Source organism: Saccopteryx leptura, chromosome 2 (genome assembly GCF_036850995.1).
Source record: "Saccopteryx leptura isolate mSacLep1 chromosome 2, mSacLep1_pri_phased_curated, whole genome shotgun sequence".
Classification (NCBI taxonomy): domain Eukaryota; kingdom Metazoa; phylum Chordata; class Mammalia; order Chiroptera; family Emballonuridae; genus Saccopteryx; species Saccopteryx leptura.
In genome coordinates this window covers 310638416-310659719 of record NC_089504.1, presented here as the reverse complement: position 1 = coordinate 310659719, position 21304 = coordinate 310638416, and the positions used below count along the sequence as shown (strand labels likewise).

The 21304-nt window shown below is 50.2% G+C and overlaps 1 protein-coding gene across 1 annotated transcript; it reads left to right on the top strand.

Annotated features, from left to right (window-relative positions):
- The first annotated feature begins 4881 nt into the window (after window positions 1–4881).
- Window positions 4882–18656, top strand: AKR1B1 (aldo-keto reductase family 1 member B). Its single transcript, XM_066362742.1, has 10 exons — window positions 4882–5040; window positions 9823–9990; window positions 10712–10828; window positions 12047–12124; window positions 12399–12521; window positions 13019–13125; window positions 13774–13855; window positions 14406–14489; window positions 16383–16465; window positions 18248–18656. The coding sequence occupies exons 1-10, from the start codon at window positions 4975–4977 to the stop codon at window positions 18288–18290; spliced, it is 951 nt and encodes a 316-aa protein (XP_066218839.1). The 5' UTR covers window positions 4882–4974; the 3' UTR covers window positions 18291–18656.
- Window positions 18657–21304: the final 2648 nt, after the last annotated feature.

The following is a 21304-nucleotide window of genomic DNA, read 5'->3' as shown; positions in this document are numbered from 1 at the left end:
AACTCCAGTCTGGGGCCAGTGCTCTGCCGATCTTTGGCCATGCTTACAGCCGAGCTATTTTTGGCATCTGAGGCGGAGGCTCCATGAAGCCATCCTCAGTGCCCCAGACCAATGTGCTTGAACTAATCGAGCCATGGCTGGGGAAGAGGGAGAGAGAGAGAGAGAGAGAGAGAGAGAGAGAGAGAGAGAAGGGGGAGGGAGAAGGGTGGAGAAGCAGATAGTTTTGCTTCTTCTATGTGCCCTGACCAGAAATCAAACCTGGGACATCCACACACCAGGCTGATGCTCTACCAGTGAGCCAACTTGCCAGGATATGGGTTTAAATCTTGACCATACTGCTTACTTGCTATAAGACCTTAGCAATTCACCTCTCTTTTCAGTGCCTTTGTTTCCTCATCTGTAAAATGAATGAATAATAATACTCATCATGAAGTGGTTATGAAAATGAAATGACTAGATATATATAATGCTTATAGAACAGCAAGCTCAAGACACCTCACTTTTATTATCCCCAGTAGTTCCTTCATATAATATATGCAATGTGCCCAGTACAGCACCTGAATGATAGGAGGGGCTCAACAGTTGTTGTTATTGTGGAAGAAACTTCTAGAGCTTACTATATTCTACTATAGTCCATTGTCCTCTGCTTTCTGGCACACAGGAAGATGGCAGATTCCTATTCCAGTAAAGACAAGCAGAGCAAAGCAGCAAGGTCTGGCCAGTAGATTGTAGATGGACATGACATGTGACACTTCCAGGCCTGAGCAACTGATTTCTCAGTTGAGACTCTCCAGTGTGCTTTTGTTCTCCCGAGACAAACCCTGAAGACTTGCGTTGGGACAGCAGTGAAGCCAAGTGGTGGAGGCTCTAGATTGGGACCCTGAGCGACTATGTGAAGCAGAGCCCACTGTCCCCCGCACCTCCACCAGGTAACATGTAACCTTTGTATGTTTGTTTGTTTCTAACAGCTTTGATTGATTTTAGGGAGACAGAGAGAGAAAGGGAGATAGAGAAAAGAAATCATTTGTTGTTCCACTTAGCTGTGCATTCACTGGTCACTTCCCGTATGTGCCTTGACCAGGGATCGAACCTGCAACCTTGCTGTCTCGGGACAACGTTCTAATGAACTAAGCTAACTGATCAGGGCCGTGTTTCTAACAGCTTTTAATAGTCATATAACATGCCATAATAGTCACCTTCTAGTACACAACTTGGTGGTTTTTTTATGTATTTACAGAGCTATACCAGATTTCACAGGACCATGAATGCCAGGTGAAGGAGTTGAAGTTTCATCCTAAGGGGACTGGAGAATTAATAGTTAATTGCCACCTGACCAGGTGGTGGCGCAGTGGATAGAGCGTCGGACTGAGATGCGAAAGGACCCAGGTTCGAGACCCCGAGGTCGCCAGCTTGAGCGCGGGCTCATCTGGCTTGAGCAAAAAGTTCACCAGCTTGGACCCAAGGTCACTGGCTTGAGCGGGGGGTTACTTGGTCTGCTGAAGGCCCGCGGTCAAGGCACGTATGAGAAAGCAATCAATGAACAACTATGGTGTCACAACGAAAAACTGATGATTGAGGCTTCTCATCTCTCTCTGTTCCTGTCTGTCTGTCCCTATCTATCCCTCTATCTGACTCTCTCTCTGTCCCTGTAAAAAAAAAAAAAAAAAGTAATTGCCAAAAATGTTTATTAAAGACATAATCTGACAAACAGTACCCCCTATTTCCTTGGGCTTCTTTCTAATTTTATGCTTAAAATCATGTCATGTTTATGATTTTGTTTCCTACTTTCACCTCGATATTTTTCCATATATACTTTCGCCTATATCTATAGTCTTCATTTTTTTGGTTTGTTTACATTTTTCTGCAGTGAGAAGCGGGGAGGCAGAGAGACAGACTCCCACAAGCACGGGACCAGGAGGACCAGGATCCACCTGGCAAGCCCACCAGGAGGCAATGCTCTGCCCATGTGGGGCATTGCTCCATTGCAACTGGAGCCATTCTAGCACCTAAGGCGGAGGCCATGGAGCCATCCTCAGTCCCCAGGGCCAACTTTGCTTGAGTGTTGGCTGAGGGAGGGGAAGAGAGAGATAGAAAGGAGAGGGGGAAGGGTGGAGAAGCAGATGGGCGTTTCTCCTGTGTGCCCTGGCCAGGAATCGAACCCGGAACTCCCACACGCCGGCGGATGCTCTACCGCTGAGCCAACTGGCCAGGGCTATAGTCTTAATTTTTAATGGCTACATGTTATCTCTTGCTATTATAGGATATTTACTGTTTTACTTTGTGTATAAAACTTTAAAATAAACAGATGTGTGAAGGGAAAGACCCTGCACAAATATAAATGGTAGTTAACTTCAGAGCAGGGGTTACTTGGAGACAGGAGATCTCAGAGTGTGTTAACCATAACAGGAGACTGGCCTGGGGTTACTTGAATGCAAGTACACAGGATTCTTTTTTTTTTTTTTTTTTTTTTACAGAGGCAGAGATAGGGACAGACAGACAGGAACGGAGAGAGATGAGAAGCATCAATCATCAGTTTCTCGTTGTGCGTTGCGACTTCTTAGTTGTTCATTGATTGCTTTCTCACATGTGCCTTGACCGCGGGCCTTCAGCAGACCGAGTAACCCCCTGCTGGAGCCAGCGACCTTGGGTCTAAGCTGGTGAGCTCTTTGCTCAAGCCAGATGAGCCCGCGCTCAAGCTGGCGACCTCGGGGTCTCGAACCTGGGTCCTTCCGCATCCCAGTCTGACGCTCTATCCACTGCGCCACCACCTGGTCAGGCAGAATTCTTGAAGGAATGCCTTCAAGAACCAGATGTCCTTTATGACTCTTCTTGTGTCCTTGATCATGAAGAAAACAGTAGATGTGCAGAATTGAGCATGGTACGGTTGGGAAAAAAGGCTTTTGTAGCTTTCTAGTTTTATCTGCTGAGCTGTGGCTTTTGGATCTCAATAAATGTGCAGTGGCGCAGTTTCTCGGGGCTAATTCTGCCTTATGAGTTTCAACCCTCTGCTTATACTACTTTCATCTGATTGTCTTATTCCTTCTGAGTCCGAATTGTAAAAGAAATTGTAACTTGTGTGTGTGTGTGTGTGTGTGTGTGTGTGTGTTTCCTTTTAAATTATTCTGTCAGGATGAGATTACTGGTTTCATAATAAGATTATTGGTTCAAATTACATTAAGATTCTTATTGGTCGTGATATTAAGTACTAGAATGTTTCTCAGAAGGATTCCTCTTAAAGTTTTTTAAGCATAATTTTGACCTATGCATGATGCCATTTTACGAAGATTATGGAGGCAATGAGGCAGTTAGGAGACTATCAGAATACTATCTCTCAACTATATTCCTACTGTTACTTTAGAAATTCCACAGGTCTGACTTCTTACATTTGGGTAACCAGGTTGTAATACTCTGTTTTTTGATAGTCACATTTTCACGCAGCCAGCTTTTAATTCAATCATAATACAAACAACAACAGAGTCCTTCATAATGAATCCATGTCCTTAACAGATGACCGCTCTGTGTATACCAACCTGGTTGCTCAAGGTGTCTCATTTTCCAAAAAGACTAGCCCTTTGGACAACAGCCTCTGTGTCACCAGGGATCTTATGAATGAAGAGTGGTGGGCTACTGTTGTTTTATCACAAACCAAGTTCCCGGCTTTAGGGTTAAATTAAAATTATATTATTTGGGGGACAAACAGCATCGGAATTTGCCTGCTAACAAAAGTTTTTATAAAAATCAAATGGAAAAATATCTGAGCTAGTGTGTTGTGCACAAAATTTTCCTAGGGGGCACTTTTTAGCAATCACTAAATGGAAAATCACCAGAATGGAGTGTAGAGAGGTCTGGTTCCTGAGTCATTACCAGGCAGATGTAGTTCTCAATCTTGCATGGTTTGGGGAAGGATTGGAGGGCGGTGGACCATAAAGAGCAGGTTTGGGGTAGGATAGATCATTGTGGATAGAGACTGTTGGAAAGAAACCAAAACTGTCGTCAAAACTCTTGCAGCAACTTTCCTTTGGTTACTTGGAAAATAACGTGTCTCCCTGGGGCAGAATAGAGAGAAATCTTACCTGCCAATTAGGGCTGGTCGATTTCTTATTTAGCACCTCCTAATTTGAAGTACGTGAAGCTACAACATTAAAGCTAACTTTTCCTTTGCGGCTTTCTGCCCATTCACTCTTCTACTAGAGTTTTGCTAAATCACCAGACTGAAACTTGCTGCTTTGATAGACTCCTCACTTTCTAAAGATTGACTCTCTTCTGTGTTTTGTGATTCAAACTCATCAAGGCCTCCTAACCTACAGAAAGGCTGGCTTTTGGAGGGAGGCTTGTCGAACTAAATGCGATGTGGATACGCACTGCTCACGCCTAGGGTGAGGGTGTGAAGCTATCCCTAGGAGCTACATACTGGCTGGACAAACCCAAATCTTGAGGACGTGTTCTGCAATGAGAATGCAAGCCATGTCTCTTATATGCACCTTCCTGAGAGCCAAGTGCGCTAAAAGGTACATGTCAATATGATTCGTACAAATTAGGGACCTGGCATTTGTCAAATTCCCGAAGAGCATGGTACTGGACTTGGACAAACGTCTCACTCTGGGCTCTTAAAAGGAAACCAACAAACAAACACACACTCCTTCCCAGGATGCTTATTTGTAGCATGTCTGTTACTTCTGCTAAAGCATTTGCGTTTCCAAGCGCCACAATGACTAGCGAGGTCTCCTAAAGCCATGCCGGTAGCGGGCCTGCAATGGAAACGTTAAAAATCGGCCCTGCTAGGACCTAGCGGAAGACACGTCTTCCGACGCCTCGGCCCTCTGTTGCACGAGCTAGCCAATCAGAAGCCGCCTTTGCGTCGCCCGCCGCCAATGGTACCAGCCCTTGCTACACGCGGCACGGGGTATTTAAGGGAAGCGCGGCCGCTTCGCATTGTCTCGGTCCTGGGGTCTGGGTGTGTGGCGTGCAGCAGTCATGGCAAGACACGTCGTGCTCTCCAACGGCGCCAAGATGGCCATGGTGGGGCTGGGCACCTGGAAGGTAGGTGCGGAGAGGGGCGCGCCCTGCGGCTGTCTTTGGGCTCGGCACCAGCTGGGGCGGAGAGGAGCCTGGAGTAACCCGCAGCGGACCACACTGCGGCCTGCCCGGCCCTCGAGGGCTCCCGCCGGACCCGCGGGCACCCGAGCGCCGAAGCGGGTCAGGCAGGCGGGCCGGGGGCTGGGTGAGCCGCGGGACACCGCCTCTGTGGACGCTGGGTGGGTTCGGTCCCCAGGCCGCAATGTGAACCCGATTCCGGCTGGAAAAACCACTGAAAGGGATCGAAGGGAAAGGAAGGGGTACTCCCCGAGCCCCCACCGCGCTGGCCGCGGGGATGGAGGTTGGGAGGTGGAGCCGCGAGAGATGGGGCAGCGTTGAGCGCCGGCGTTCCCCTCCTAAGGGCACTTGTTGCGCCTCCCTTTTGTTTGTTTGTCTAAATAGTTTGTCCTTAATCGTTTCCGTTTTCCTTTCTCAAGAGAAGAAGCATCTCTAGGGAAGCGCGGGAGACTGCAGATAATTAAATTAGGGTGGCACGACTTCGCTCAGGACGCATCCATTTCCAGGTCCCCAGACGGGCAGCGCTGCACCCCCTCTGGCCGGGCGTGGCGCTTTGGGGTGTCGTAGGAATCTGGGCGCGCGTCCTGCCGCCCGTGGGAAATTGGTAGCAGGCATCAGGATTAAAACGGGCTCCAGAAATCTCTTTCACTCATGGCGTCCCAAAGAAATGGTTAGGAATAAAAGGTGATTGTTTGATTATCTGAAAATTAGGGGGCACAGAAGATGAGATTTATAGGCACTGGGCAAACCCAATATTTTTAAGCCGCTTATAGGGTAGTTTCAGGTATCAGATTTTGCATTCCGCAGCTGTACCCCCGGTTTTCTCAGGAACTTGGACTCTGGGCCTGGGCTTTGGAATTTAACACAGACAAGGAAGAAAGGAAAGACAGGGTTGATGGAGCTGTACCGGTGCACTGGTTTGAAGTAGAACAGAGGAGGGTGCTTACCTTTACCCTAAACTCGGCATTTAAAAATTAGTAAGCATAAGATGAATAAGAGAAGGGTCTTAGAATTGTTTCCCATAGAAAATGTTTCTTAGCCAAAGTGATCAGAATGGTATTCTGTTTCCCTCCAAAAGTCCAGTGGTGGCTCTAAGAGTGCGACGGAATTATGACCATGACCCTGAGTTCAGTTCCATCTGTTGCAGATTATTCTCTTGGAGAGGGTGTAAAATGATGTTTTGTTGGCCATACCAAATTACAGTTACTGTAATGTAGCCCACAGACATACACAGAGACCTGGAATAAAGTTCCACAGATCAGTCCTTAGTTAGCCTTTCCTGGATGGCATGTGTTATGAAATTTTTATTTTGTTTCATGTTTTCAGAAAATGTGGTCCTGACTTTAGGCCCGTCATTTGAAAATCACTCCTGTAGTCAAAGTAAGGTGTAAAAGTTGATAAAAGAAGGCTTTTAATCACCCGCCTGAGCACTTACCACTCTGAAGAGCTGTATATGTATTTAATTTTTTTTTTTTTTTTTTTTTTTTTTTTTTTTTTTACAGAGACAGAGAGTGAGTCAGAGAGAGGGATAGACAGGGACAGACAGACAGGAATGGAGAGAGATGAGAAGCATCAATCATTAGTTTTTCATTGCGCGTTGCAACACCTTCAGCAGACCACGGGCCTTCAGCAGACCGAGTAACCCCTTGCTGGAGCCAGCGACCTTGGGTTCAAGCTGGTGGGCTTTTTGCTCAAACCAGATGAGCCTGCGCTCAAGCTGGCAACCTTGGGGGTCTCGAACCTGGGTTCTCTGCATCCCAGTCCGACGCTCTATCCACTGCGCCACTGCCTGGTCAGGCTGTATATGTATTTAAAATAGCACAAAATCTGTGTGGTTAGCTAATTCTACAGACTAAGTTCGTTGAAGGCTAAAGTAGTGTCTTCCTGGTTCACAGTGATTTCCAACACATCTCACAGTGCCTAATACACAGCAGGTCCCCAAAAGGTTGGTGTTAAATTGAAAAGAAAAAGTAAGATAACTGTAGATTTTGTGGAGTGAGGGGATGAAATTTGTACTGAATTATGTGGAGTCTTATTTTTTGGGGAGGGGACAATGAAATAAACGGTGTAAGTATAGGCTTGAAATAGGTTCCCTTTTTTTTTTTTTTTTTTTTTTAAGTGAGGGGGTAGAGATAGACTCCTGCATGTGCCCCAACCAGAATCCAACCCGCAACCCCCATCTGGGGCGATGCTCTGCCAATCTGGGCCTGTGATGCCAACCAAGCTATTTTAGTGCCTGTGGCAGAGGCTTTAGGGAGCCATCCTCAGTTCCCAGGGCCGGTACACTAGAACCAATCAAACCATGGCTGCAGGAGGGAAAGAGAGAGAAAGAAGGGGGAGGGGAGGAGAAGCAGATGGTCACTTCTCCTGTGTGCCCTGACCAGGAATTGAACCCAGCACTACTACCGACCGAGTCAATGCTCTACCACTCTACCTGGCTCAACCAGCCAGGGCCATTTCCCTTTTTTTTTTGCAAAAGTTTTATGGATGGTGGCTTAATACCTTTTCCACTTGTGTGTGCATATATACTTATATGCCTCCATGGATGCTGGACCAAAGATGAGGCCACTCAGATACCATTCACTTGTCTTTGCGAGAACTCGGGGGAGACTGCAGGTGGGTGCAGCCCCTTGTTCTCATGGGTCTGTCATGTCACGGGCGCCATGTTGTGCCATTCAGACTGTTCTCTGAGTCTGCACTCTTGTGGTTCCAAGGAAAGCAATAGCCAACATAAACTGAAACAGACAGTTTAAGGTAGGGATTCATTGAATTACAAAATGACCTCAGGTATTCCAGATTCAAAGCTATAAATGTAATCCTCATCTGTCCCTCAATCCCACTTTCCTCTGACAGCTCCTGACTCCTCCCTGCCAGCGTGGTGACCCCAGCAGAATGAAATGTGGTCTTGGTAGTGCCAATTTAAGGCCCAAGATTGAATCTCATGGGCCTGGCGTGGGTTGTCTGCCTTTACACCAGTCACTGGCGGATACAGTGTATGATGACGCCTGAGAAATGTGCCCACCTCTCTGCCCAGGGTCGGGGGCTACAGGGTGTTGGGCTGGCACAGTACAGGGTTCAGCAGAGACAATCAGGGCTCCATTAGGGCTGAAGAAAGTCAAATGCACACTGGGCAGCTTCCCCCACCTGGGTCCCTCACTTGTTCCCTTCCTTGGGAAGGGGTGTGCTCAGCTGTCACTGCTCACATCAGCAGCAGCTGTGCCCGGGATGCCACAGAGAGGCTGTGGTAGCTACTGTCAACCGCTTTGCTCTGTTCCTTGAGCCTTCATGGGTGAGGAAGGCCGCAGGTGCAGCTTCATTGGTCCTCCAGCAAAATGGAAGATTGTCAGATTATTGCAGTTGTTCCTTGATCTAACACCTGAGGTTGGTTAGCATTGCCACTCCAGCGGTGGTGGTAGTGGGCAAGCTCAGGATGCTAGCCAGCTTGGGTCACGCTCTTATTCCCACGGCCTCCCTATTCTGCACCCCCCCATGCCTGTTCACAACAGCTGATGTCAAAACAACAGATGTCTGCAGCTGTGATGGCCCTGGGGAGTTTTCCTTTTTGTTCTTTTCCATCCCAGCTCTCTAGAGGAATGTGCTCCATTCATTCACCAGTCCACTGCACACTTGTTTCTTTTTCACCTCTCTGGCCTGAGCAGGAGATGGAATGTCTATACCAGGGGTCAGGAACATATGGCTCGCAAGCCAGATGTGGCTCTTTTGATGGCTACATCTGGCTCGCAGACAAATCTTTAATAAAAATAATAATGTTAAAAATATAAAACATTTTCATGTATCACAATCCATTCATTTCCTACGGCTCATATTCATGGTTGCAGGTGGCTGGAGCCAATCACAGCTGTCCTCCAGGACAACACCAAATTTTTATTGGATAATGTGTAACATACACGAGTTGTTGTATGGCTCTCATGGAATTACATTTTAAAATATGTGGCGTTCATTGCTCTGTCAGCCAAAAAGGTTCCCGACCCCTGGTCTATACAGTTGATCCAGGTGACGCTTAATGGCTATACAGGCACTTCCGCCTCCTCAGCAGCTGGACTCCCCACGCCTATCTTGGTCACTCAGGTGGTTTGGGTACAGACCATGGTTCACCTTCTTTGTAGCTGTGATCACAGACCACATGGTGATCTTCCCAGATTCTGACAGAGTGAGAACGGACAGCCAGGCCTTTGAGTCGATCAGTAATATCCTTGACTTTATGATAATCTCCCAGAACTGCTTCAAAAATCCCTTGATGGCCAATATCCAAGTCTGTAGGAGTTGACTGAGCTCTGAAACCAAATGGGAACTGGATAAACATCTACAGCGATTTTTTGAAATATTTTGAGCTATTCAGAGGAAATAGTATCCCTATTATTGTCTTGGGAACCTTATGGATTCAGATAGTGGGGGACTTTTTTATACAGTGATTTGTAAATCGACAGAGTGAGAAACCAGGAAGCAAACATCTTTGCCCATCTTTTTAAGGTGATCTGTGCCCGCTGTGAAGTCATCAGATTATCCTAAAATGAAGCAAGGTGGCATTTTGCCTCGTTTTGTCTGAGCGAATAGTTTAGAATCTGCTTCTGAAACTGCCCTGGCCTTCCGTGAATGGGCGCTTCAGTGAGGAACACTGGGCTCACGCTGTGCTCTTTCCTGGGTTGTGTACAAACTGTCTTCTGTTTTGTTCTGGTTTTTAACTCCACGCCTTGTGTTTCCTTTCAGTCCCCTCCGGGCAAAGTGACGGAGGCTGTGAAGGTGGCAATCGACCTTGGGTACCGCCACATTGACTGTGCCCACGTGTACCAGAACGAGAACGAGGTGGGGGTGGCCATCCAAGAGAAGCTCAAGGAGCAGGTGGTGAAGCGTGAGGACCTCTTCATCGTCAGCAAGGTGCCGCTCTCGGGAGCCTGGGGGACTGGGTTCTCATTCACGGTTCGCCATGGGCGGCATCGGCTTGGGAGCCAAGGCCACAGTCTGGGGCCTCCGAATGCAGCTACAATTATCACTCAGTACACGATTCTGCCCAGGGGAAGTGTGTTGATTCGAGGCCATAGAGGGCTCCAGAGCTCACCTGTCCGTGGCTGTCTGTAGGATGGTCATTCTGCCTGGGCCCGCTGGTTTGAGCCCCTTGCTGATGAAGCTGAGGTCATGGGTTGGTGCTTTCTTCCCAGTGACTTGTCTTTGAGGGTGAACTTGGTTCCCATCTGTAGACTGGCTCTGCTCTGCTGACCACCACCTTTTATCTGGAGGCTGTTGGGGCCCAGAGGACACCTCGTGGGGGGTGAAGCTGGCTCTGAGACCAGTCTCGTAGAAAAATAGCCCTGAGAACTCACATGTAGGATCTAGGGCTGGTGCCGACCTGTCCACTCTATTTTATGCCTTTGGTTTGGTCCTTCTGAGAAGTATCCTTGGCCTATGCTTCCTTCCTTTGGGAAGTTAGGACCCACACTGTGAAACAGAATCTCCTGTGCCTCCATTTATAGCATCATGGTGATGTGGGTGGGTGATGGTGAGAGCAGAGTGAATCCTCTGGCTTCAAGCCACTGGGCACCCAGCCGGTAGATGGCTTCCGGCCTGGCAGTGATGACATGTGTTCTCTCGCTGGCTCCAGCTGTGGTCCACGTTCCACGAGAAGAACCTGGTGAAGGGAGCCTGCCAGAAGACGCTCAGCGACCTGAAGCTGGACTACCTGGACCTCTACCTGATTCACTGGCCCGTCAGTTTCAAGGTATGGGGCACAGGGCTCGGACGTAGCCCAGGGCATGTCGCAGCCTCCTTTATGAGCAGGTTTTGAGTGGCTGCACACTCTGTGTGTGTTGTTACTGCTCAAGGTGCAGTGCCTAAGCCAGCAGCAGTGATGTCACCTGGGAGCTTGTTAGAAATCAGGTTCGGGCCCCACTGGGGGCTTCTGGATCCAAACCCCAGTGATTCGGTTGCACATTGCAGTTTGGGGAGTCCCACACCAGGTCAGTTAGTGATTGTATAATTTACAACCTTGTGACAGCAAACGTGGCTCAGGTGACATTACCACAACAGCCATAGATGTCATCAGCTATCCACACCACCCCACGGCACATACACAGGTGCACATCCATACCGTGCACGTGTGTGTGTAAATATGTGTTTCCTACCTTCACAGGCACCACATCCTGTGCAGTTGATGAATATTAGCAGTGTGACTCTACACAGAAGGAATCTAGTGTTACTATGCCTTTTGCCTTTGTTCCAGCTACGAGCTCAGTTTTCTGCTTTGTCAGCCAGATGGGAAGTGTGGGTTTGACCCTGTAGCTCTCTTTTATTGCTCTGTGGGGTATTGGGGCCTGGTGTTCATCTTTAGAGGTTTGCAATAAGCCAGCAAGCTTCAGCAAGGTGATGGTTCTGTAGGCTGGTGATCTGGCCAGTACGAGGTCCCCACAAGTCATGGTCTTGAGTCCTTCCTCCATCCACGCACTCTAGTCCATGGCAGGGTTCCTCTTGCTGACCAAGAACCACCCATGTCCATCTGATGGTCAGCTCCAACCCACGTTGTAGAACAAGTGTCTTATGGCTCTTTTGATGGCTGCATCTGGCTCGCAGACAAATCTTTAATAAAAAAGATAATGTTAAAATCTAAAACATTCTCATGTATTACAATCCATTCATTTCCTACCGCTCATGTTCATGGTTGCGGATGGTTAGAGCCAATCACAGCTGTCCTCCAGGACAACACGAAATTTTTATTGGATAATGCCTAAGGTACACGGGTCATTGTATGGCTCTCACGGAATTACATTTTAAAATATGTGGCGTTTATGACTCAGCCAAAAATGTTCCCGACCCCTGGACTAAACACTTAGCCAGCTCTCATAGTTTAGAATATTTTTAGACTTTGCTTTCAAAGATGAAGCTCCCCTAGCATGTCCATGAAGGGCCGCTTCTGATTGTCTATGTTTGATTGTAACGACAGCCCGGAAACGACTTTTTCCCATTGGATGCGAAAGGCAACGTGATTTCCTCTGACAACAGTTTTGTGGACACGTGGGAGGTAAGGCTGTCCCGGGTTGGGCTCTCCGCTTCAGCATTAGCTTCCTTGGGAGTGGACAGGGTGTGAGTTCTACTTCTTCTACCACATGTCCTCCTGCTGCTGCTGTTATTCCTGTCCCATTATAACCATCCTGCCTCCTGTCCTGGTGTCCCTTGGCTTCTCAAAGGTCTGATGCTGGCACTGAATAGTAAGGGCAAGACTGGTATAAAAGATGCTCCCGGTCTGGTCCTTGGAGGCACATGTCAGGGGTAAGCTGACCCTCTTTTGTCCTTAGGCCATGGAAGAGCTGGTGGATGAAGGGCTGGTGAAATCTATTGGTGTTTCCAACTTCAACCATCTCCAGATCGAGAAGATCTTAAACAAACCTGGCTTAAAACATAAGCCGATGGTTAACCAGGTAAACACTCCGCAGGGCCACTGGTGGCATGGTGGCCTTTCAGTACTCTCTGAGCTTAGCAGTGACTTCTTATTCCTGTCACCAAGGGAGCAGCCAGGGGGCAAGTTCCTGGGCACTGGCAGAGTCCTCGTTCATGATGCAGAACGACAGTGGCACATCTGGGAGGGAAACTTGTAGGAGAGAAGGGGTTTGAGCCTGGCTTATGGTGGCTCGAGGTCTCACAGATCAGTGGACATTGAGATCCTTGGACCTGTCACGGGGACCAAAGCCAGGAAGAAACTGAGGGCTCATGGCCAGTCCATCGGGAACAAGGTTATTATTATTAATGTTAAGGACACTAGCTGGATGACGTAGACATTGTTATGACTTATCTGGGAGATAGGACGTTGGTTACACATACTGTTCGGTCTGATGAGGTAGCAGCTTGGCACGGGACCTTCCTGTGTGTCCTGTCGCCTGTGCCCAGTGTTGCATCAGCCCCCTGTTTGAACTTGTAGATCGAGTGCCACCCGTACCTGACCCAGGAGAAGTTGATTCAGTATTGCCACTCCAAGGGCATTGTGGTGACTGCCTACAGTCCCCTGGGCTCTCCCGACAGGCCCTGGTGAGTTTCTTTGGAACCATGTTTTCTTGGCAGTTGGTGAAGATTAGAAATGGCTAGAGAGAAAACTTCAGCGTTAAAAAAATGGCTCAGAGGCTAATTTGCAGACCTTCCTGGAGCCTCTGGGTTGGATTTCCTGGTTGGAGTTTCTAGCACAGGGGTCCTCAAACTTTTTACACAGGAGGCCAGTTCACTGTCCCTCAGACTGTTGGAGGGCTAGACTATAAAAAAAAATATGAACAAATCCCTGTGCACATTGCACATATCTTATTTTAAAGTAAAAAAACAAAACGGGAACAAATACAATATTTAAAATAAAGAACAAGTAAATTTAAATCAACAAACTGACCAGTATTTCAATGGGAACTATGCTCCTCTCACTGACCACCAATGAAAGAGGTGCCCCTTCTGGAAGTGCGGTGGGGGCCGGATAAATGGCCTCAGGGGGCCGCATGCGGCCCGCGGGCCGTAGTTTGGGGACCCCTGTAATCTAGCAGGAAGAAAAGAGGCCTGCTCTTTTCCCAAAGGGTTGGGAGTTTGTAACCAAGCTTTGGACTGGGGGGAGACTGGCGGGGTGCCCTCTGAGATTGATGGGTGATGGGAGTGGGGTTAGGGGTGGCAGTGCCACACGGGCCATTTTTCTGTCTCCAGGGCCAAGCCCGAGGACCCTTCCCTGCTGGACGATCCCAGGATCAAAGCCATAGCTGACAAGTACAATAAAACCACCGCCCAGGTACACTATTTCTAGATGCTCATCACTGTTCCCAGAACTTGTGCATCCATGGTGGTCCCAGTGAGCCAGGAGTGGGAAGTGACCGAGCTGAGTTGAGCCCTCCTGCAGGCGTGGCTTGCAGTCCAGGGCAGCGACGGGGTAGTTAGAAGTCTGCCGTGGGGCCTGGGAATAGCGGTACCTGCCCCACGGCCGTCCCAGGCTGCCACAGGAGGGAGCACCTGCTGCTGTGGGTGAGAGCATATCTCTGTACTCCTAGACATGCTCTCGTTACCAGCTGCACGGGAAACAGTGTCTCTCCCAAGCGGGAGGCCTTCTGATCCCTGAGCGGTCTCCTTACTGACGGGACACTTGGGTGGCTGAGAGCAGGGCTCTGGGTCAGATCTGAGTGCCTCCCTCCCTGCTGCTTGGTGTGACCCCAACGTCTTTGAGCCTTGATTTTCTCACATGAAGTTCTGGAATTTCCTGCTTCTGGTTACGGATATCTAAGATGAAGTGAGATGGTACCACGGAGTTCTTGGTGTCCATACACACTCAGCACCTCTGTTCACAGGTTCTGATCCGGTTCCCTGTGCAGAGGAATTTGGTCGTGATCCCCAAGTCTGTGACACCTGAACGCATTGCTGAGAACTTTCAGGTAAGGTCCCAGCTGGTTGCCCCGGATTTCCTCAGTGGGCCAGGGGGTGGGAGAAGACTCTTCTTAGGGTCTCATCTTGTCCCTGGAGTGTTGTGTGTGTGGGACCCACATTCCCTGCCCTGTCTCGGTCAGGGAGTCCACCTCAGTAAGCTGCCATGACCACATCCTGCACTCGGGACGGTGGCTACTCCCAGGTGAAGACGTTCTGAGGTGGGCCCTGTGCCTCAGTTTACCCTCTGTGCATGCACACTCCTGTGCTGGGGCTCCTCAGGGACCCAGTGTTTGCCCTGAGAAATGTTTGTGAGTGAGACACAAACATTTGTAAAATAATACCTGCTCCAAGGGTTGTCATGAGATTAAGTAGGGTACATTGAGGGACTGCAGCAGCGCTGGCTCCCTGGTGAGCGTCAGGAAATGCTGCTGCGCTGGTGATGGGTCCACCGTGTGCAAAAACCCAACAGGCCCTTCCTGCCATATTTCCTGCCGAGACCCCGTCCCACACGGACAGAGCAGCAGGGCTGGTGTCAAGGCACCGGGAGCACCCCCACAGCACATCAGCCTGCCTGGCATCCTGCCCCTCCTTGCCTCTCACCCTGGTGGTGGGTGGGTGGTGGGCGGGTGGTGGGCGGCTGGAGGCAAGGAGCTGCTCGGGAGGGGCCTAGTGCCTGGGGGCCTCTGCGCTAGGGGAGGGGCCTAATGCCTGGGGGCCTCTGCGCTAGGGGAGGGGCCTAATGCCTGGGGGCCTCTGCCCTAGGGGAAGGGCCTAGTGCCCGGGGGGCCTCTGCGCTAGGGGAGGGGCCTAATGCCTGGGGGCCTCTGCACTCGCCCAGCCCAGCCGCCGCCTGAGCCAGCGGCCTGGATCGTGCTGCCCTCACCTACGCTTTGGTTTCCAGCAGCTGTTTGCACAGTGAGCAGCTGCTTGTGCCTGTTCACTGGCCACAGGCTGCGGCTATACCATGTGCCCTTGGTCACGTGGGAGACTGGGGCCAGAGGGGGAGGGCGCTTCCTGTGTAGTGGGGGAGAATTGTCTTCTTACTTCAGAGCTTGACTACTCGAGATAAAGGGGTGGAACAGTGGCCACTGTGGGAAACGCTTATTGTGCTAGAGAGAGCCTTCCTTTTGTTTTTTTCCTAGGTGTTGGAAAAGATTTTGAAATGACGAATCTCAGCACTAACATTTGGTTTTCACCTTTTACTGTGTGGTCCTTGCACAGTTTTGCAGAGTCGTAATCACAGTCTGCATCAGGCTTCTTGCATGTTCTGTGACCACCTGACGCTGAGGGGCCCCCCCATCTCACTGGGGGCCACTTACGGCCTGCCCGCTGGCCTCCGTGCTGGCCACAGCCCCCCTGTGGGCTGTGGTCTTCATGCAGATGGTTCTCCTGATGCACCTTCTTGCTCTCTTCTTGGGGCGTCGGAGGCCTGCCTCAGGGCCTTTGACTGCAGCCTCAGTTTCCCCGCTGGGATTCACCCTGATTCCTCTGGACTTGCTGAGTGCTTCGTGTAGTGCCTTCCATACAGTGTGCGGGCAATGACTCCTTGTGTCACAGCTGTTGTTCTCTTGCCTCATTGTAAATTAGGCAAAGGCACTTCTTGCCCATCATTGCGTTCCCTGGTGCTGAGCACAGTCATGAAATGAACTGAATGAAGTACAGAGTATTATTTTGCTCAGAGGTTCTGGAAGGGAAGGACTGTTTCTGATGTTTCGTAGCCTGTCCATCTGAAACCTGTGCCTTCTCTGAATAGTAAGACAGTAAACTTTCCCTGAGTTTAGCCTCGCTTTCTCCCCTCACCACTCAAGGTGACATCTCGTCCACAGTCCTGCACAGAACTGCTGGGATATTCTGCATTGGAGCTTCACGTGCAGAGCTCATTGGATATTCTTTCTTCCTAGGTCTTTGACTTCGAGCTGAGCAGTGAGGATATGGCCACTTTGCTCAGCTACAACAGGAACTGGAGGGTCTGTGCCTTGGTGAGGTGAGTGGGTCCCGGGCGAGCATCAGATGCTACAGAGCGAACATGGAGTTCCCTGAACCTTAGCGTCCAAGTCCTGATGTCGTGGCCATTATTTCTGCGGTGTGTTCCCTTGCGTTCTCACCCATGGGCAGCCAGAAACCATTGATCTAGTGTTGGCTGACCTGTGCCCAGCCACGGGGAAGATGCCAGGACATCCACCCTGGTATCTCCCCGTCCTGGTCCAGGTGTGGTGTTGGCCTGACCTGCAGTCGTACCATATCTTGGTATTTCATTTCCAAATCTTATTGCAGGTGAAAACCACAGGATCCCAGGTGGCTCCTGTCCCACCGTTGTGACAGAATGTGCCTCTGACTCTGTCTGATAATGGCACTAATAAAAGGGGGTCAGAATGACCACAGTGCCTAGGGCCTGGGATCATCCCAGCTCTGGCACCGATAAGCCACTTGACCCTGAGGAAGTCCCTCAGCCTCTCTGACTTGGCGGTCACCTCCGGGCCCTCCTACTGCACATAACGGGTGCCTTGTATTCCCTCTGATTTATAGTGTGGGGTCTGAGGGAGGCGACAAGGAAGGCTGTTAATTTTCTTTCCCTGTCCATATCATAACTAAAATTTAAAACTCATTTTCTGATTTTTTAAAAATTATTTTTATTTAGTTATTCATTTTAGAGAGAGAGGGGGGGGGAGCAGGAAGCATCAACTCCCATATGTGCCTTGACCAGGCAAGCCCAGGGTTTTGAACCGGTGACCTCAGCATTCCAGGTCGACGCTTTATCCACTGCGCCACCACAGGTCAGGCTATTTTCTGATTTCAAGAAGAAATGTCCCATTTTCCAGTGGAGACTGAGAATCTCCTCCCTCGCTGTTGTTTTTGTTTGTTTGTTCTATTTTATTTTGGTCTGACCTCTCTGCTGGTTTCTATTCTGTCTCCTTACTAGTTAGTTACTCTTCTAAGCAAAATTGGGGCATTCCCGGAAGCACAGGAAGGTGCTCGCTGTCTCTCCGGTCTCTGCGCTCGGTCCAGTTCAGAGTGTGCGTCCTTGGTGGCGGTCACCGCCCCAGGCGGACGTCCTCCAGGTGTATGTCCTCCAGGTGTATGTCTTGGATGACAGCTCTCCCGTCCTCTGGTGTGTGCATGCTTGTGAGCCTGTGGCTGTCACGCCATGCCTCAAATTTAAAACGGGCCATAAACTCTTCACCCCCGGCAGCCCGAACCAGGTTCCTTTCTGATGTCCCTGTTTGTGTTCATGATATTTAATCTTTAGACATTGTAACCATTTTTTGGTCTAGTGGGCGGAGGCGAGAAGTGAATCTGTAACCAAATCACATCTGTTCTGCTTTGAGACTCTCCATGCCTTCCATTCAGTTCTCGGTCCACCGCTGACATGAGAACTGAAGCTCTCGGTTTCTAATTGGTTCCTTCCCATTGGGACTTCCTCCACTCTCCAGTGCCCTTCTAGAACGTGGTCAGATTACTCTGCGGGCTACTTAGGTTTAGTTGGGGGTGTTTGGGGTTAGACTGGGGAGGGAGGGGCAGTCTCCACTATTCCCAGGTTACCGGGAAGTTTTTTCTAACTGTACAGGTACATAGCTGCATACACACATTACCAGTGGGCGCTGCCCCCTGGTGTAGACCCACCACCTGCAGGGTCAGAGCTGACTTATTGCCTCTCAGGTCGCCATTTCTCCCTGTAATGTGACACTCGCCATTTCTGTCGTCTTGTAATTTATTAGGGTTGAAATGTCTCCCCTTAAAGCTAATGCGTTCCTCTTTTCCCCGACAGCTGCATCTCCCACAAGGATTATCCCTTCCATGCAGAGTTTTGAAGCTGTGGGTGCCTGTTCTTCCCCACATGACCTGCTGCCTCCCTCCCGGCCTCGTCCTCCGTGTGTGGTGTAGTGTGGCCACCGCCCCTCAGCCGTGGGGCAGCCACCTGCAGACTAACCAGCGAGGGCGGGGCCAGCCTGGCGTTGGGTCCAGAGAGCCGTCTGTGTAGATTAGAGGTCTCTTCCAGTTTTCTTTGTCCTTCTTACCCAGTGGGGAAGTACAACCTCGATACACTTTTCTAACTAAGTTGAATCTACAAAGTGAAAAACTGCTACTAACAGTTGGATTTGTTTGCTGCTTGGAACTGTCATCCTTTCAGCCAGACTTCTCCTTGCCTCAAATAAAAAGTGCTTTTGTGAGCTTCCTGCTGTTCGTCTTGGTTTGGTTTATCAGAATGATCCATCGCCTTCTGTCTCACTCGACCTTCACCCCCTCTATCCCTGCCAAGCGGCCATTCAGCTCGGCTGCACAAATGAGGACTCGGCACCTTCCCTTTGGTGAGGGTCCCCTCGACCCATTTAGCTTTAGTTTGATGGGCCTCATCAGGCGGCACATTGGACTCGGCGGGGGAGCTGTAAATGCTGGTGATGTCGACCCTGACCCAGAGACAGAGACAGAGTAACTGGCCCAGGAAGGCGCTGGGACATCTAGTGTTTGCATGCCCTCCATGGGGTTCTGATGTGCAGCCGAGATGAGGGCCAGAGCCAGGATGTAAACCCATTTGTTAATATCACAAATGACTTTGTTGTCTTGTTAATTGAGGAGCAGTACTTAGAAAGAACTGCTCTCATGAGCCTGTTGTCAGGAACGGAGGGAAGGAAAGCACAAAAATTGGTACATGTTGTAGCTTGGGCTGCCGTACAAAGTACCACAGACGCCTGACCGGTGGCGCAGTGGATAGAGCGTCGGACTGGGATGCAAAGGACCCAGGTTCGAGACCCCGAGATCGCCAGCTTGAGCACGGGCTCATCTGGTTTGAGCAAAAGCTCACCAGCTTGACCCCAAGGTCGCTGGCTCCAGCAAGGGGTCGCTCGGTCTGCTGAAGGTCCGTGGTCAAGGCACATATGAGAAAGCAATCAATGAACAACTAAGGTGTTGCAACGCGCAATGAAAAACTAATGATTGATGCTTCTTATCTCTCTCTGTTCCTGTCTGTCTGTCCCTGTCTATCCCTCTCTCTGACTCACTCTCTGTCTCTGTAAAAAATAAATTAAAATAAAATACCACAGACAAGGCGCCGTTGACAACAGATTTCCCCCGGCTCTGGAGGCTGGAAGTCAGATCAGGGTGCCGCAGGGTCAGGTTCCATCAAGGCCCGCTCCCCGGCTTGTAGACTGCGCGCGACACAAGGATGAATGCTAGTGAAATTGGGTTGCAGATTGCTAGCAGTTAAGCTGCCTCCTCTTTTTTTAAAAACCTGTTTTTACTCTTGCAAATGCTATCACTTGTTTCTGTTAGTGATGTTTCTTTACCCAGAATTCAGTTGACTAAGGCCAGGAAAAAAGGTGAGATAGAGAAGTAATGACCTCATACTTTATAAACAAGTTGCTTCATTGCTCACTTGATTGGATGACCACAGCCCCGGTGACCAGGTTATCCACGTGTACGGAGTAGTTAGGTGAGCGACAGTGACTGCTACACCTCACCTGGGCATGACGGAGCACACCAGGCCTCTGAGCGCCTGGAGTAGAGCCCTTACCCGCTCACTGCTTGGCAGCCCTGGGCCTTGCCCTCCCTCCCTGGCACCTGCTGGTCACAGTGAACCAGTTTCTGCTGCTGGGTAGGCAGGCCCCACCTAATCCCAAGTGAAACTGCCAACTTTCCCCATCACCGTCTAACTCATCAGGAGCAGACTTGTTTTACTAGGCCCTACTGTTACTTATCAGTCAAGAACTAGCTTAAGGCCCTGGCCGGTTGGCTCAGTGGTAGAGCGTCGGCCTGGTGTGCAGAAGTCCCGGGTTCGATTCCCGGCCAGGGCACACAGGAGAAGCGCCCATCTGCTTCTCCACCCCTCCCCCTCTCCTTCCTCTCTGTCTCTCTTCCCCTCCCGCAGCCGAGGCTCCATTGGAGCAAAGATGGCCCGGGCGCTGGGGATGGCTCCTTGGCCTCTGCCCCAGGCGCTAGAGTGGCTCTGGTTGCGACAGAGCGACCCCCCGGAGGGGCAGAGCATCGCCCCCTGGTGGGTGTGCCGGGTGGATCCCTGTCGGGCGCATGTGGGAGTCTGTCTGACTGTCTCTCCCCGTTTTCAGCTTCAGAAAAATACAAAACAAAACAAAACAACAACAAAAAAGAACTAGCTTAAGGCTCTGGCTGGTGGCTCAGTGGATAAAGCATTTACTGAGTACATGGACATCCTGGGCTTGATTCCCAGTGAGGGGGCACAGAAGAAGTGACCTGCTTCTCTGCTCCCTTTTCTCCCTTCTCCCTCTTCCCCACCCACAGCCAGTGGCTGGATCGCTTCAAGCATGGCCCTGGGTGCTGAGGACGACTGGGTTGGTCCCAGTGCATCAGCCTCAGGTGCGAAAAATGGCTCGGTACTCAAGCATTGGCCTGAGATGGGGATTGCCTAGTGAATTCTGGTCCTGCTGTATGTGGGAGTCTGCCTCACTATCTTCCCTCTTTCTCTCTCTCTCTCACACACAGACACACACACAAGAGCTAACAAACACTTGTGGGTAAGACTTTGAGGTAGTCCCATGTAAGAATTTTGGGTTTTTGTTTTTTTTTCCAAAGTGAGAAGCAGGGGGGAGGCAGACAGACTCCCGCATGCGCCCAACCAGGATCCACCCGGCATGCCCACCAGGGGGCGATGCTCAGCCCCTCTGGGGCATTGCTCTGCTGCAATCAGCCATTCTAGCTCCTGAGGCAGAGGCCATGGAACTATCCTCAGTGTCTGGGCCAACTTTGCTCCAGTGGAGCCTTGGCTGCAGGAGGGAAAGAGAGAGAGAGAGAGAGGAAGGAAAGGGGGAAGGGTGGAGTCACAGATGGGCGCTTCTGTGTGCCCTGACTGAGA